Below are 15,862 nucleotides of genomic sequence, written 5' to 3' on the forward strand. Positions count from 1 at the left end.
GAAGGGATTCACATCTAGATCAAGGGAGGTCATCGTCCCCCTGTACTCACCACTCATTAGACCTATGATTGAGTACAATGCCCCGTTCGGAATGTATCTGACCAGACACCTGCTGCAGCTTGAAAGGCCCCAAAAGTTCCTCACCAAAAGGATAAAGGGTCTCAAAAATATGTCTTATGCTGCCCGACTGAAAGAACTCCAGCTCTATTCAGTCTCATACCGCTTGCTCAGAGGTGACCTGTGCCTGACATATAAGGCCATGTCAAACCCAGATTTGATGAATATGCTTCACCTCAAAAACTCTAGATCCCTCAGAACCACAAGGGTGGGAGACTTAAACCTTGACACGGTTATAAATAGAATGTGCTGGAGGGACAGATTCATCACCCAGAGACTCCCTATGCTATGGAACAAAATCCCGGTACATGTGAGGCAGAGCACCTCGCTGGCCTTGTTCAAGAGGAATCTTGACCAATGGATGGGAGATCGCAGATATACCCCAGGGATTACTTCAGTGTCACTGCTTGACAGAGGCACAGAAAAATGATAGGCATAGTTTTTATTCAAACTAAAGGGGTGGCGAAAGCCACATAACTATGGGCTAGGCTTATAAATGCCCTTGGGCAGATAGCCTAGTATGAATCTATGAACCTATGAACCTATAACTCTCACCACAGAACAAGTAACTCTGAGATTTGAGGACTTGCTCAGAATAAGCTTACATTTCACTACTATGTTCCATATGCTGCAACATGGAAGAGGTGATACAACTTCCTCAGGCTCACTCTCAAAGGTGGTAGTCCAAGACATGCCTCTCTGGTCATCTAAAACAGTGGATAACAAATATAAACTCAATCCCTCAGTAGCTGAAGAGGATTTCACTGTAGACAAGGACAAGAAAGCTGACTTTTTGTCAACGTATACAGATGACAATTTTGTCTAAAAAACAGTACACGTACATAGCACTCTATAATGATAAAGATGTGGAGGGGTAATCAGACAACTTATTGCAAGTACTTCAAGCAAATATGCATGACAATAATAATGGCCTGGACTGCCATATGCTCACATAAAAACTGCAATTAATGCATTACTGACTTAGCATCCAAGTCCCTTATTACCCATTTAGAGAAAGACAATGGGCCATGTATTCTCAAGTACCTGAACAGAAATTCAAATAAGGAATTGAAGACAAAGTCTAGCACAGATGATTTTCATGACATCTATACAGGGTACCTGTAACTTGTAGGGATTGTTAGGCTCTTCAAACAATCGGTGTAGCAAGACCTCCACAGTGGATGTGCTGCAGTGGGCACCCGCATGTGGAAAGCTTTGTGAGCCTCTGTGGTGACACGGATTGCTCATACTCCTCCCCAAGGAGTGGGGTCAAGCTATTCAAATACCCTCACTTCTGGATTGCCATGGAGAGCACAAAACAATGCCTGAGTAATGCCCCTCCTCAAAAGATCTCAACTCAACACTGCATGAAACCCCTGGAGCTGAGGAACATACTGATTCTATCTAACTGAGGGAGGGTTTGATTGTTGGCAAATGCAGAGACAGAAATCTTATAAGAAAAAAAAAATCTCATGTATGACAACATAAAACCAGGGAATTTAAAGTTTATCATACAGTTTTAACTCATTCAACAGTGCTGCTACCTTGCAGAAATGCTTCTAGTAATTAAAATACTGTGAACCATTATAATTCAACAGCACCACTGCAAAAATAACATTAAAAAAATGAAAAACAGGCAACAGACTCCTTGTATAGCTTTTCAATATCAAAGACATAGAGACAGAAGTTGTATATTCCAACTTACCTCATTCTTTTTCTCAAAAAGCAGAGCAAAGCCTTCTCTTTTACATGACTCGGAATCATTATGCAAGTTATCAGCTTGTTGAAGAAGGGGTATTAACTCTTCATGTCTTTCACTGAGTGTAAGCTCATTGAAAGCTTTGCTTGACAGTTTCTCCTCCTCTGAGTCTTCATCTGTTTCGGATTGAGCGGTGATGTAGCTGTAGTGCAACAGGAAATTTTCACCATTGATTAATGCGGCACACATTATCACAGTATCAAGAAATGTATAAAACAGACACTAATGATTTCAAAATAAGGGATAACATCAGAATTTTTATTTAATGCAAGATGTACATTTCTCTACATCTATTTTACTCATGAAGAAAATGCAAATGTATTCTTACCGATTGTGTTTTTCATCTGAAAAATCAACAAGCAAATGAGTACAGTGTCTGTGAAGTGCAGCATTGTTAAACTGTATGACTTAACCTTCTTTTTGGCCACAAGAATGACTTTGTCCATATTGGATGAATAAAGATCTAGCAGTTTATAGCATCATCAATCCCATATTCCCCACTTTTTGCTACATGAGTCGGGTGTTATTTCAACTGTTGCCACCTCTCTTGATTCAGTGCAACTCTCCTACCTTCTTCAAAAGTCATGTGATTCTCACAGCAGTTTTCTCATGCAATGTATCTTTTGGCTAGATGACCCTGGCTTGCATTTTTCCTGTATATTTGCTCATACTTTTTGAATATGCTACACATCTATAATCAAGCAGACCTACCGACAATATTTTGTGTGTGCATGTTTGTTTGTTTGTGTCTTTCGGCTTTTCCCGGTTAGGGGTCGCCACAGTGGAACTCCGGTCCGCTAATGATTGGCAGCAGAATTTTACGTACTGGCTTGCCGGGCCTAACGCACAACCTTCAACGAAGGAATGCCCATTCACACATGTCGCTACACAGAAGAGGCTCTAACTGAGAATCGAACGGTTAACGTCTAACTGTGAAGTGACAACACTACCGCAGCACCACCACCGCAATATACATATATTTATTATTTGATAATTGGGTAGATGGATTGGTCCAAAGACCCTTTTCAGCCACAATCCAGGTACAGAGACATACAATAAACCAGTATCACTGAATCACATTATCTACAATGTAAAAATTACAAATAAATACAGATCTGTGCATAAGGCAAAAGGGAAATATAGCTTCCATGGAGTCAAATATCCACAATATAAATGCAAAGGCAAAATAGATATAGGTTAGTGCAATACAGCGGATATACCATTCAGTTAGAGGGTTGGGGGTTGGTACAATGGTTAAGGTGTTTACCTTGCAGTCACATGGTACAGAGTTTAATTCTCATCTTTGAAAGGGAACTGACTAGGCCTAAAATGGCCAACAAGGACAGCTAGACTAGTATCTGCTTATGAACTTATTAACCTAAGAACATTCAGAGTCTTACAGATAATCTATGACTAAGATACGTCATAATAAAATGCATTTAATCTATTATTAATTAGTTATGTACATATTTACAATGCAAAATACATGCAAAGGTGTTACTGAGAGAGTAGACTGATGAGGAGAAAAGAGCCTACAGAATAGTCTTGTGAAGGTTCTAACCAGAGTCTATGAGTATTTAAATTACTATTATTAGTATTATTGGATGGCGCAGTAGTGCAGCAGTTGCATTGTCGCCTCACAGCAAGAGGTTCTCCATTTCGATTCTCAGCTGGGGTGCCTTCTGTGTGGAGTCTGCATGTCCTCTCCCTGCGTTTGTGTGGGTTTCCTCCGGGTGCTCCGGTTTCCTCCCACATTACAAAGACATGCATCTGGAGCATTTCTGCCCGGGCGTCTGCTGAAAAATGGCTTCGTTCCAAGTTGGACTTTCCCAGTAAATAATAAGTAAACAAATAAAAATTAAAAAAGGGAGACTTATCAAAATAATACATATCTAACTTCTTTTGCAGAGGACTATGTAGACATTTAACCTGAATAGTTTTGGAATAGATATAATGAAGTGATTTAGGACTGTATTGAATCAGGACAGAGGTGACACTGGAGTGTTAGTATTATATGTTTACACAAGAAAAATGACCACAGATCCATTAGAGGTATTTTGGAAATTTCATAAAACCTTGTATAAAGCACAGGAATGTGGAAACCCATAAAAGGCACATATGGAAATATTTATGGAAGATAATAATGCCACTGTTACAATAAGACGGGCACAACAATTAAAAATGACAGAGAAAGAGATCATAGGAAGTTAGCAGGCTAATGGCCCTAGGGCCATTACAACCCTAGCCAAGTTCTACCCTTATTTTCAAGGTCAGCACCTAATGTCCCTATCCAAGAGCGACACAGTTTACTACTTCTGAATCTTTGATAGCAATTTCTTCATATTATTGTAAAGCCTGTTAATGGCAACTGTTCACCAGACAGGTTTGCTCTTCCTTGAGGAGCTTGTTTTGGTCTTATCAGGTACGGCAGAGTCAGTGTTGTTCCTCCCAGCAAACAATCTGCAAAAGACTGCTGACACCATAGCATACCCCATCTCAATCTTGATCAACAGAGATATATCTGAAGCTACTGTACCCACTATATGGAAAATCTCCCATGTCATACCTCTCCATAAAGGAGGCAGTTCCACTCAATGCCAAACTTTAGACCAATAGCTATTCTGTCACCTCTAGCTAAAATTATGGAGAAGTGTGTACACATACAGCTCATGCACTACCTCAGACAGAACAAGCTATTGTCCAACTTTCAGCATGGGTTTAAGCCACACCACAGTACTACTTCTGCTTTCTTCTCTTTTTCTAACGTCATTAACCACAACTGCAATAATAACAAACTATCCTCAGCACTCTTTCTAGATCTATCCAAGGCTTTTGACATGGTTGACCTCAAAATGCTTATAAATACCTTGAAGGCCTTCTCCTTAAACAACCAAGCACTCCAATGATTTCAATCCTACCTACAGGACAGGCAACAGGCAGCCCTATGGCAGGACAAGCTATCATCTTGCCTACACATCACATTAGGAGTCCCCCAGGGCTTGATACTAGGACCCCTTCTTTTCTCTATCTTTATCAACGACCTTCATTCAGTCATCCCAGATGCTACCTGCATTCAGTATGCGGATGACTCCGCCTTGATTTGTTCTGACACCTCACCAGCTACTTTATTCACATTAACCCAAAATACCTTCAATACATTGAAAAAAATGGCTCTCCAATCAACATCTAATCCTAAACCCCAACAAAACTAAGTTGCTCCTCTTCTCCCCCACATGCAGGACCCCCTTGCCGTCCTTCAACATAACTGCTAACAATGGCACTATCATCTCCCCAGAAGCCCAAACTAAATTACTGGGTGTCATAGTTGATAACCTGAAGTTTGATGCGCATATCAATCAAACTATCAAAACCACTAATAAAAAACTTGGCTCTCTCTACAGAATCAAACCTTTCCTTATCCCACTTGCTAGAACTGCAATTGCCCATTCACATCTGCTATCATCTCTTCTATATGCCTCACCTCTATTCTCTAACTTAAAAAAAACAGATCTTAATAAACTATCATCCTGCTATAACCACATTCCCAGATTTGCTACTGGCATAGCCTACCGGACACACCACTGTCACTACCTAAATCTCCTAGGATGGCTTGAACTGCCAAGCCTACTGCAGTTCAACCAGCTAATAGTGGCACATAAAGTCCTTTACCAACCAGAAAATACACCTGCACTAAAAATATTATCAGCCCCTACACCAGCACCTGGCCACTGCGATCATCCACTAGACTCCTAGTTCAAACATACAAATCCAACTACTCAACTGGGGACTCTCTGTTTGCCAACTCTGTTGGAAAACTATGGAACAGACTCCCAGCTGACTTGACCCTAGAACCCTCACTAACTCAATTCAAAAACAAACTCAAGAAATACTTAAAAACTCATTGGTTATGTCCTTGCATTAACCCTGACTAGTGACCTCTCTATTTCTTAGGTGCCTTACCTTCAACTACTTCTAACTTTTTTCTACCACTCCATTTCAGGAAGGGTCAATTGTACAACTGCTGCTCAGTGTGTCTTAAACCTGAGTGTAATGTTATGTATGTTTAACTTTGAAAATAATGTTATGTTTTGTAAAGCGTTTTATAATAAGTTAGTACTATATGTGCTAAATGCTGGTATTGCTTATGACTATAATCTGCTTGAAACTAGCATTTACTAAATGTTCAATGTGAATTATTATCTTGGAGCTTTTCTCCCCAGGCCTCCGCTGAAAATGGACATGTATCCAGTCGGACTATCCCGGTCAACAAATGTAAAATAATAAATAAAATAATAATACAGGTGTTTGTATAAAGCACTGGTGTAGAAATCGGCATAGTTGCCAGTTGCATCGGAGGGGGAAAGTGCAGTGAAGCTACCTATACCATCCAGTAAGAGGTTATAATCTGCTTTGGAAAAGTTTTATTTTAGTTGCTGCTTGGAGGGAGGTCAGGTGTGATAGTTATTTCAAATGAGACTGTTTTGTGGTCAGATCTCACCAGGGAAGACCTCACAGTGGGGGTGCTACAGTGGTCCCCCATATTGGTAAGCACCAGATCCAGGATGTTGGCACCCCTGGTGGGAGTGTCAACCAGCTAATCCAGGGCATTGGAGTTAATGAAGTCAAGGAACCTTTGGGCAAGTGAGTTTGAGCACGAGTAATTTACCCAGTCAATGGATGGGTAGTTAAAGTCACCCAAAACCCTGGTGTTTGAATGCATCTTGATGGACTCAAGTAGATCCAAATAGGCATAGTGGGTGTCATGATTCATGGCGGGGGTCCTGTAGCTGACAATGACTTGAATAAGTGCCCTACCAACAGTTACTTTCACCTAAAGTATCTCCAGGGAATTATGCCGTTTAGAGGTGTATTTATCTTTAATGAAACTTGATGCACTGTCTCCTTTAGTTTTTATGCCTTCAGTTTGAGGTCTGAACGTGTGGAAGGAGGTGGAATCCAGTATGGCTGGGGTGCTCTCCACAGCCCTGAACCAGGTCTCTGTGACTGCACAAATGTCTGTGTCTTCCAAAGTGAGGCCAGTTTCCATTGAATGCAGTTTCATGTTAAGATTTCTAGTGTTTAAGCAGTATATATGAGGTTGTTTTTAGATGGAGTTTTTACACTGGGAATTTTGTCCTTCAGACACTGGCACCTGACATACAGCTCACCATGACCTCTTCCTTACCCATCCTGTTAAGAGGGACATCTATGCGTCTCACGATGTAATCACCTATGCGAATATGTTTGGTTTTGTGGTTTGCCTTAAGGGCTTGAAAGGTGAGACACTGGTGGCATTTGCTACTATGTGTAAGGTATTCGGCAGAGGAAGTATTATGTGTAGCGTGCTTGTGCCTATGTTTGGGAGGTCTCTGGTATTTAGATATGATTCTGGTGAGTACCTCCGTATATGTAGATATGTATGATGTGGGTTTGAGTGATGTAGGCGGTGAGGTGTGCATGCTGACAACCCACTCATTATCATATGTACTGACTAGTGTGTGAGAGAGCATGGATTCAAGGTTCTTAATATAACTGCATCTCTCGCATGTTGCGTTTGTGTGGACTATGAGTAGAGGGATTTCAATGAACATGAGCCAGTTGCTACACTGCCTCAGGATACCCATGTCAACCAAGCTGGCTGAAGAAACTGTGAGAAATTGTCCGTCCACAGTGTTAGGTAAATTTATATGGTCAGGAAAAGAGGTCACACTTAGAAATGGCTAGTGGGTGACAGGTGTGTTGGTACTTCTGAGGCTAGGCTTAGTGTTCCACCTGGCAGTACAGCAGGGCCATGAAAAACCTCTGTAGGACCACAAGCAAAGTGCTAAGGGAAGATTTAACAACCAAAACGTTTGCATCTATAACCACCAATGGTCATTGTTGTCTTTCGGCTTTTCCCGGTTAGGGGTCGCCACAACGGAACTCTGGCCTGATAATGATTGGCAGTAGATTTTCATGAATGCTGAGGTGCCAGCTCGACGTTCAAGCTTCAACGAAGGCACGCTTATTTACGTATGGGGAGGACATGCAGACTCCACACGGAAGGCACTCCCCGCACTCCAGCTGAGAATTGAACGGGCGAACCTCTTGCTGTGAGGTAATGCTACTGCACCACCGACGGTAACCACCATTATGTGGCAGCGCAAGATGGTGCGCTACACGTAAACAAGTGTAAACGCAGGGATTAAATAAAACAAAAAAATCACCCTTTTCACTCACACTAGCCAATAACTGAGCTCTCTCTGAGTTCTAGTGCAATAACCCTGGAATAGCTAGGACCCACACAGCACACTCCTCCCACAAGGGTGCAGAAGGGCCTTCACCAACAAAGATGTCTTGAATTTGATGCTCAGAAGTTACAAAACAGACCCAGAAGCAGCAAACCTGGAAATGGACTATGCTACAGTTGAACTAGTACAGTACACAGTAAAATGTGTCAAAAAACAGTTCAGACAATTCAAGCAGACAGTGTAGAATGCAAATACAAATTAAAAGTGCAATATAAGAGCAAAAACAGATGCAATGCAAACAGTGATGTATAATCAATCAACGGGGAGGAGAACAGACAGTATTCCTGTGAAAGTTTTGAATTTGTGATAAGAGAAAGTGATAAAGAATTGGAACAATGGGAGTGGGGAGTACCAGCATCTTGGAAGAAAGCTGTGGTGGCTATATTACATAAAGAGGAGAAAGACCCTTCAAGTCCAGTTTCATAAAGACCCATTTCAATTTAAACCACAATTATAAACTGCTTGTATCTCTACTAGCTAAGAGAGTGGCAAAGGTGTTTTCAGAATTGGTAGATACAATTCAATGTGGTTTTGAAGAGGTAAGGTAAACATTTGACATTAATAGAACAATGAAAATCCAGAGGGATGCAGATTGTAAGAAAATGCTGCTATTGTAGGTGGATCTTGAGGGAATGAAAGCATCTGACAGAGTCAGCTGGGACTTTATGAGTGAGACAATGGTGACACTACTCACAATATACACGAAGGGTCACAGGCAAGAATTAAAGTGGGGGTTCTTCTCTAACAAGCTTGAACAGAGGAACCAGGTAGGAGTGCCATCTTCTGCTTTTGTTATTTGCTTTATATTTAGTGCGACTGGCAAATAAAATAAAGGACTCATGAATTTAAGGAGATAAATGATATACTAATCAAGAAAAGTTAGTTTTATTTGCAGATGATATTATTCTGTGCTTGTTAAATCCAGAAAATGGCACTTCAGTTTTATAGAACATTTTTAGACAGTTTCAAGTCTTTTGGGGATATAAAATGAATGGCGACAAAACAAAAGCTATAGCAGTAATATATATATATATATATATATATATATATATATATATATATATATATATGGTTCTACCTGAGATAGTCGACACTCCAGAACACCGACAAGCGAATTGCGAGTGCCAGAAGATCGACAATGCAGAAGACCGACGCGACGGATTAAAACACCGACGCCGAGGATGCCGACATGGGAAAAGGCTGTGTAAGTATGCGGTAGTGCGAGTAAGGTAAGTGTGGATATTGACGGTCTGTGGGGATAGGGGTGGGTTAAGTGAGTTAGGGTCAGTGCGCGGGTTAGGTAAGTGTGTGGTAGTGATAGTCTTTGGGTTAGGGGTGGGTTAAGTGAGTTAGGGTTAGGGAGTGGGTTAGGTAATTGTGCGGTAGTGACAGTGTTTGGGTTAGGGGCAGGTTAAGTGAGTTAGGGTTAGGGAGTGGGTTAGGTAAGTGTGCGGTAGTGATAGTCTTTGGGTTAGGGGCGGGTTAAGTGAGTTAGGGTTAGGGTGCAGGTTAGCTGAGTATGCGATAGTGACGGACCTTAGGGTTAGGGCGCGAGTTAGGGTTGTAGATAGTTGTGTATGTGAGGTTTAGTGTGAGTTTGTAGGGATTTTGGTGTGCTTGTGGTGTGTGTGTGGTTTTTGGACAGGGGATGTGTTTTGTTTGTTGATTGTTGTTATTGTGATGTGTGCAGTGTATGCGGTTTCGTGTTTGTGTACCGTCGGTTATTTCGTTGTCAGGCATGTGAGGTTTCGTGTTTCTGCACTGTCGATTATGTGGTGTCGGTGATTGTGTTGTCGGTGTTCTGGGGTTTCGATTATGTCAGGTAGAACTATATATATATATATATATATATATATATATATGTGTGTGTGTGTGTGTGTGTGTGTGTGTGTGTATATTTTTACACACACACATGAATTGGTTCAGCAATACCTATTATTTATGAGAATGTGATAGGACAAAGTATTTATGTGTATAAATCAAAAAGAATTCTGGTAAGGCAGATAAGGATATGTGAGAAGAGACTAAACAAAATGCAAAAATTGAAAAATTGAACCACTTAATTATGAATACCGATAGTAAGATACATGCAGTCAGTGAAAATATATTAGTCCCTGTAGTTTTATATGAGAGTCAGTCATATTTTTATCAGCCTGTGGAGAAGCTGTGGATAGTAATTAATAAAACTGAAGGAATTTATTTGGGAGAGGAAGTATGTCAGAGTTAAGTGGGATAAGTTGATTTTACCCTTAGTATAAGGTGGTTTCTAATTACCTGATTTGAAGGGATACTTTAGAACTATACAGCTATGGCTTGTATACATAACACAAGCAGAAGGTTATAAATCAAAATGAAAAGGAAAGAGGATGATGATGATGAAACCAGGAGGGAGTTTGAGAAATATGGAGAGAGTAGGATTTTGGATGTAGGTCCTTAAGGAGAACAACAATAACCACATAAAGTATTATATTTGTAAAGTAACGTAAAGTATTCCAAGATCTAAGTCATAATGGGAATGGAGAAAGGAGATTATACCAAAAAGGGATGATTGCAAGCAAGGGCACAGAAAACAGGCAAGAGGGAGCTGGAATTTAGTGGAGAAAATTATCCAAGGCACCAACGTGTTGTGAGCAATAATTAGAGAAAAGTAATAGAGTGGGATGAGACCAAGCAGAGACTACCTCACTACCAGGGACTAATAACAAGATTATAGGCAACGAGAAAAGAATGGTGGGTGCTAAGTGAAAGACCAGCTCTGGCAGAGTTTTTAGATGAGGCTAGAAAAGAAGTTAATGTTAAATAGGGAGAATTTCTAGGGCATACAATGTCACATGGTAACTATAACAATCAATCAAACGAGGTTAGAAAAGATTGAGAAGAGAATGATAATTTACAAAGGAATAGAATGACATCTGTATGGCTCCCATCTATGCAACAAAGTCAAGAAGTTTTAGGATTTTTGCTTGAAAGGCTTGCACAGATATTTTTATACCCCAAGCAGACGTCGGAAATGTTTTCCTTCGGCAGACAACACATGCTGGAGGTGTGATGGGAAAGACAAAGGCAACTGAGAACAGTTTTTTGGGGATGTAACAATGGCAAATTTTTAAAATTCCCTACAGAGTACTTTGTCAGAAATGATGGTGAAGTGAATTGCTGCATTTAAGAGATGATTCTTTTGAGCTGGGACATAGGATCTGAAACGCCTAGACACAGAAAGGCTATACTAAGTTTAATGCTATCGGCTGCAAAAATTACTAGAAAATAGATATATAAATCTAAGCCAACAATAACCGAGCACTGTAAAGGAGATAAAAGAACAAAATAGAGGTGGGGTCTTTAGAAAAGAAAAGGATCAAATTAAACAGAAATAAATGGAATTTGTGGTAGGTCTACATGCAAAATAAAGCTTAGGAGGATGAGTGAGGTTTATGGGAAGGCATGAATTGAGCAATTTATATAACACCAGAGTAAAGGATAATTGTTAATAACAAAATATATAGGTATACTATATGAAAAATTGAATTTAATAAAGATGTTTACACAGCATTTTAAATTATACATAGTTTTTTTTAACTATATACAAATTTGAAGAACAGCAATGCTGCTGCACAAAATAAAACTGCTTTAATTAAGGACCCTCCTAATCCTCTTGAATCGGCTTGATTATCAAAAACTAAAACATCCCAGTGTGTACTAAAACTGTGCATCTATCATGGCAGAAGATGATTTGTAAACTGGTACCTTTCATGTAGATACTTTTAATTAGGGAATCCACAGTCACTCATAATATCACATGCCCAAACTGGGACACTCTTTTAGTACTTGGTTGGGGTTCTGGGTTGGCATAACGATTAAGGTGTTTACCTTATGTTTACCTTATGGACACCTAGTACAGTGTTTTGTTCTCACCTCTGGTCACTATTTATTCATTGTCTAGTAGTCTGTAGACTGATTGTCTAGTATTTACATATGTGGACTACTGTGTATTTGAGGTGAACACTTCAATCTTACAAAACAGACACGGTTTGTACTAGTAATGAAAGTGTGGCAATGTTTCAGATCCCACAACAGCACTGACCATTTGTAAAAAAAGAGGAAAGTGAAAACATGCAGAAAATTGCATGGACAACAGTCTGTTACTGAGACTGAAAATGTTCCAGTGTTCCAATTTCTTTATGCACGTTTACAAACAAAAACCAAAGGTGGTAGGGTATGGTCCTGCCTACCTTTTCAAGAGGCTGCAAAGTTCACCTATCAAATTAAATTCATATCTTTAACTCTGGGCAAAAGTACATTATAATTAGAAAAAGCAGAAGAAACAAAGCAGCCAAATACTCCCAAATGTTCAAACTGGAACACCAAGCAAACTGTAGATAAAAAGCCAGCAGAACAACCACGATGTTAGTAACTTCTTTATTAAAATACATAAAAAGATGAGTGCTTTCACATATTGCTATGCTTCATCAGATCACAGTACTAAGCAAAATACAAAGTACAGTTGTGTACACTTACCATAAATGTAGATGTTTGAGTGTATTCACTGTTGCAGTCATCACACTTGGCTTATCCTGCCACGGGTAGCCCTCACTTGGCCCGAATACCAGAGGCTTAGTATTTCTGCATCGGTTGCTGTCACTCCAGGACTGACATCAAGTCATCAGTGGTATAAAATCAGGCAGCTGACGCCAATTTTTCTTGCCCCAAAAGTCAGGAGCCCCCAAATAGGGAGCTAGGTTATGGTAGAAGAACATCCTTGTAGAGGGTGAGAGAGACAAGGGGGATGGAGGGTGGGAAACCAGGACTGCAACAGTGAATACATTTGAACATCTACATTTATTGTAAGTGTACACAACTGTACTATGTTCTTCGTGTTTCACTGTTGCCATCATCATACTTGGGTTGATTCCCAAAGCTGAAGTAGTTAAGAAGAGTTGGGGCTGGCTAGTATGCCCTGCAGGACTGTGATTGCAAAGTCTGCCCTGGATTTGGAAAAGATAGGCAGGTGGTAATTCTTGGTGAAGGTATGAACAGAACTCCATGATGCATCCTCCAGGATGTCCCTGGTAGGGACCCCTCTGAGGAAAGCTGCAGAGGTGGAGGTTGCTCTTGTGGAATGTGTCCTGACCCTCTGTGGGGTTGGTTTCCCGTGGTGTTTGTAACAGAAATGGATATGGTGTGCTACCCATTTGCAGATGGTTTGCTTGGATATGGCCTTGCCCTGCTGCAAAGTTGAGTAGCAACTGGTCAGTTTTCCTAAAAGGCTTAGTCCTATCCAGGTAGAATCTGAGCTGTCTGTGCACATCTAGAGTGCAGAATCCTTTCTCCCCTATTTTGAGGATTGGGGAAAAAGGTGGGCAAATGAATGGATTGGTTGAGAGCCACACTGGACACAACTTTAGGCATGAAGGTTGGGTTAGTCCTGAGGGAGACCCTGTCAGCATGAAAAATTACGAAAGGCTCTACAGCCATGAGTGCTTGTAGCTCTGAAACTCTTCTAGCTTTAGTGATGGCCAGAAGCAAGGCTGTTTTCCAAGAGAGGAATTGTATGCAATGTTTACAACACAATATGAGGGGGGATCAAAACAATTGGTCGGAACAAATGGAACTAAAATGGATTTTTAGATTACAGGCTTACAGGTTTCCTGGTATTAATGCTAGTGTCAGCATTAAGCTTGTCGTACAAGGGGGGAAGCTTAAAACAAGATGAATGAAACTTGGCTTAACACACCCCCTGTTAATTGCTTACCCTTTTGAACATTTTGCTTAGTACTGTGAACTGATGAAGCATAGCAATATGCGAAAGCATTCATCCTTTTATGCATTTTAATAAAGACGTTACCATTGTCATGGTTGTTCTGCTGTTTTTTTATCTATAATTAGAAAAAGAGTATGGAACATGTTGAGACAGCTTCTATGATTTTTATCTCACTAAATCCTTGCCCCAAATCACCATCCTATATATTCAATGGCAAAAAAGTTTTACAACTTACTGCCTCGACTCTGAAAACTATTTCCTCAAGTGGGGAATACCCCGAATGTTTGACTTCTCCAGAATGAGCCTGTCCTGACTTGACTGTGTTAAACAATTCATGAATGGCTCATTTTTTTACAATGTTAATAAAGAAATGTGAGGTTAATGATGTGTGTTATGGGGGCACTGGTAAGATTGGGTAGTTATACTGACAGTTTCACTTCTTCTTTCTCCCACCTCTGGCCGAGATGTTGGCTGGTGGCTAACATCACAAGCTAATCAGAGCATTTATACTATCTTGTACTCATAATGCTTTGATTTACAGGTCATGTGATTATCCATTTGTGCTCAATAAAGTGGCATATGCTGGCAGTGGTGTTAAAAAGTACTTTATTCTTGTGCATTATAAGATGTAAAAATTTAAAGGTACCACAAAATCTTGCAATCAAGCATTATATTTAGGAATAAGATTTAATATAAAATAATAAGATTATATATGCAATGGTTATAGTATGTATATTATAAAGCTAATAACTCAATATACAATGCATACTTGATACTGACAAAATGTATGTTTTATACAGTGCTACCATGAATAATTTTTAAAAATAAACAAAAGTTCTAAGCCATGCCTATGGGCATTCAACACTGACAGCTGCTTAAGTTCTGATCAGGTTGCAACATGCATTCTTCAACACTGCTTAGCGTCACTTTTCTACTGTCACCTAACCTGTATTTTCAAAGGTATATTTATCAATACTCTTGTTTTCATAAGGTGCCACAGGAGAAAAATGGAAAAGAACCAAGATCACTGTCTTAATTATATACTGTGAGTGTAACTCTTCAACAAAAGAAGACACTGGCCTGCCACCCAGCAAGAAAGCAGAGTCTGCTGCTATGTGGTTCTTATTTAAAGGAAGCACTGAATCAAAATGACAGACATTTCCCAATGTAGAAAGAAAAGGTAAACATGTATTCAACTCACCCGCTGATGTTCTGTTTTGAAATTATGTGAATTAGGTGCGAGTGGCACCCCATTTGCTAATAAAGTCATCACAGCTGTCACTGCAGAACTGTAACTTTCTACTACTGACCATCATCCAGAGGACGGTCCTCAAACTACTGCCTGTTTAGCTATTTCTGGTCCTCTCTGAAAAGCACTGTTGCAGTTTTGTTTTCATCAGACTGTTCCACAAATACTACAGTTTCTCAGTCAAAAGGTTATTTTTTCTATGTTATTTTTGTCCCCATGACTATCAATCATCAACTCTTCCCCAACTGGACTGGATTCAAGCCTATTCATTCATCTGTGGTAAGGAGTCCCTAGAACCATAGAAGTGAGAGATATTGGGGGGATCCTTCAGCCATGAGGGTTGCCTGAGTCCTGGACACCATCTTGGCTACGAGGATATTTTAAATGGCCTAAACTTACCCACCTTGGGCAGTGGGGTGTCAGGCTACATGCATCACCATGAGGACCCACAATGCCTCCTCCTTTAAGCATGTGCTCCTGTGCACTTGTTAAAGAGAGCCACAAATTGATGTTAGTTGTGCTGGGCCAACAGCCCACCTACAGGACACCTACTATGCACCAAATCCAAGGGGACTATGACTGTGTGTGTTCCATTCTACCTCATTCTGTCTCTAGGATGTGCATGCCCATCCTTCCCTGCCAGCTCTGCAAAGCACATTAGGCCATTAACCAAACTGAGGTCACATGTG

The 15,862-nt window shown here is 40.3% G+C and overlaps 1 protein-coding gene across 1 annotated transcript in view; it reads right to left on the minus strand.

Moving 5' to 3' along the window:
• RMDN2 (regulator of microtubule dynamics 2) overlaps nt 1-15,862 on the minus strand; it is a 1,837,333-nt gene that overhangs the window by 1,220,159 nt on the left and 601,312 nt on the right. Inside the window, exon 3 of the mRNA XM_044057972.1 lies at nt 1,823-2,018. Coding sequence (XP_043913907.1) covers nt 1,823-2,018 — 196 coding nt within the window. The remainder of the gene's footprint in view (nt 1-1,822; nt 2,019-15,862) is intronic.

This window comes from Protopterus annectens, chromosome 1.part2, assembly GCF_019279795.1.
Source record: "Protopterus annectens isolate FY-2018-M chromosome 1.part2, PAN1.0, whole genome shotgun sequence".
Taxonomy (NCBI): Eukaryota; Metazoa; Chordata; order Ceratodontiformes; family Protopteridae; genus Protopterus; species Protopterus annectens.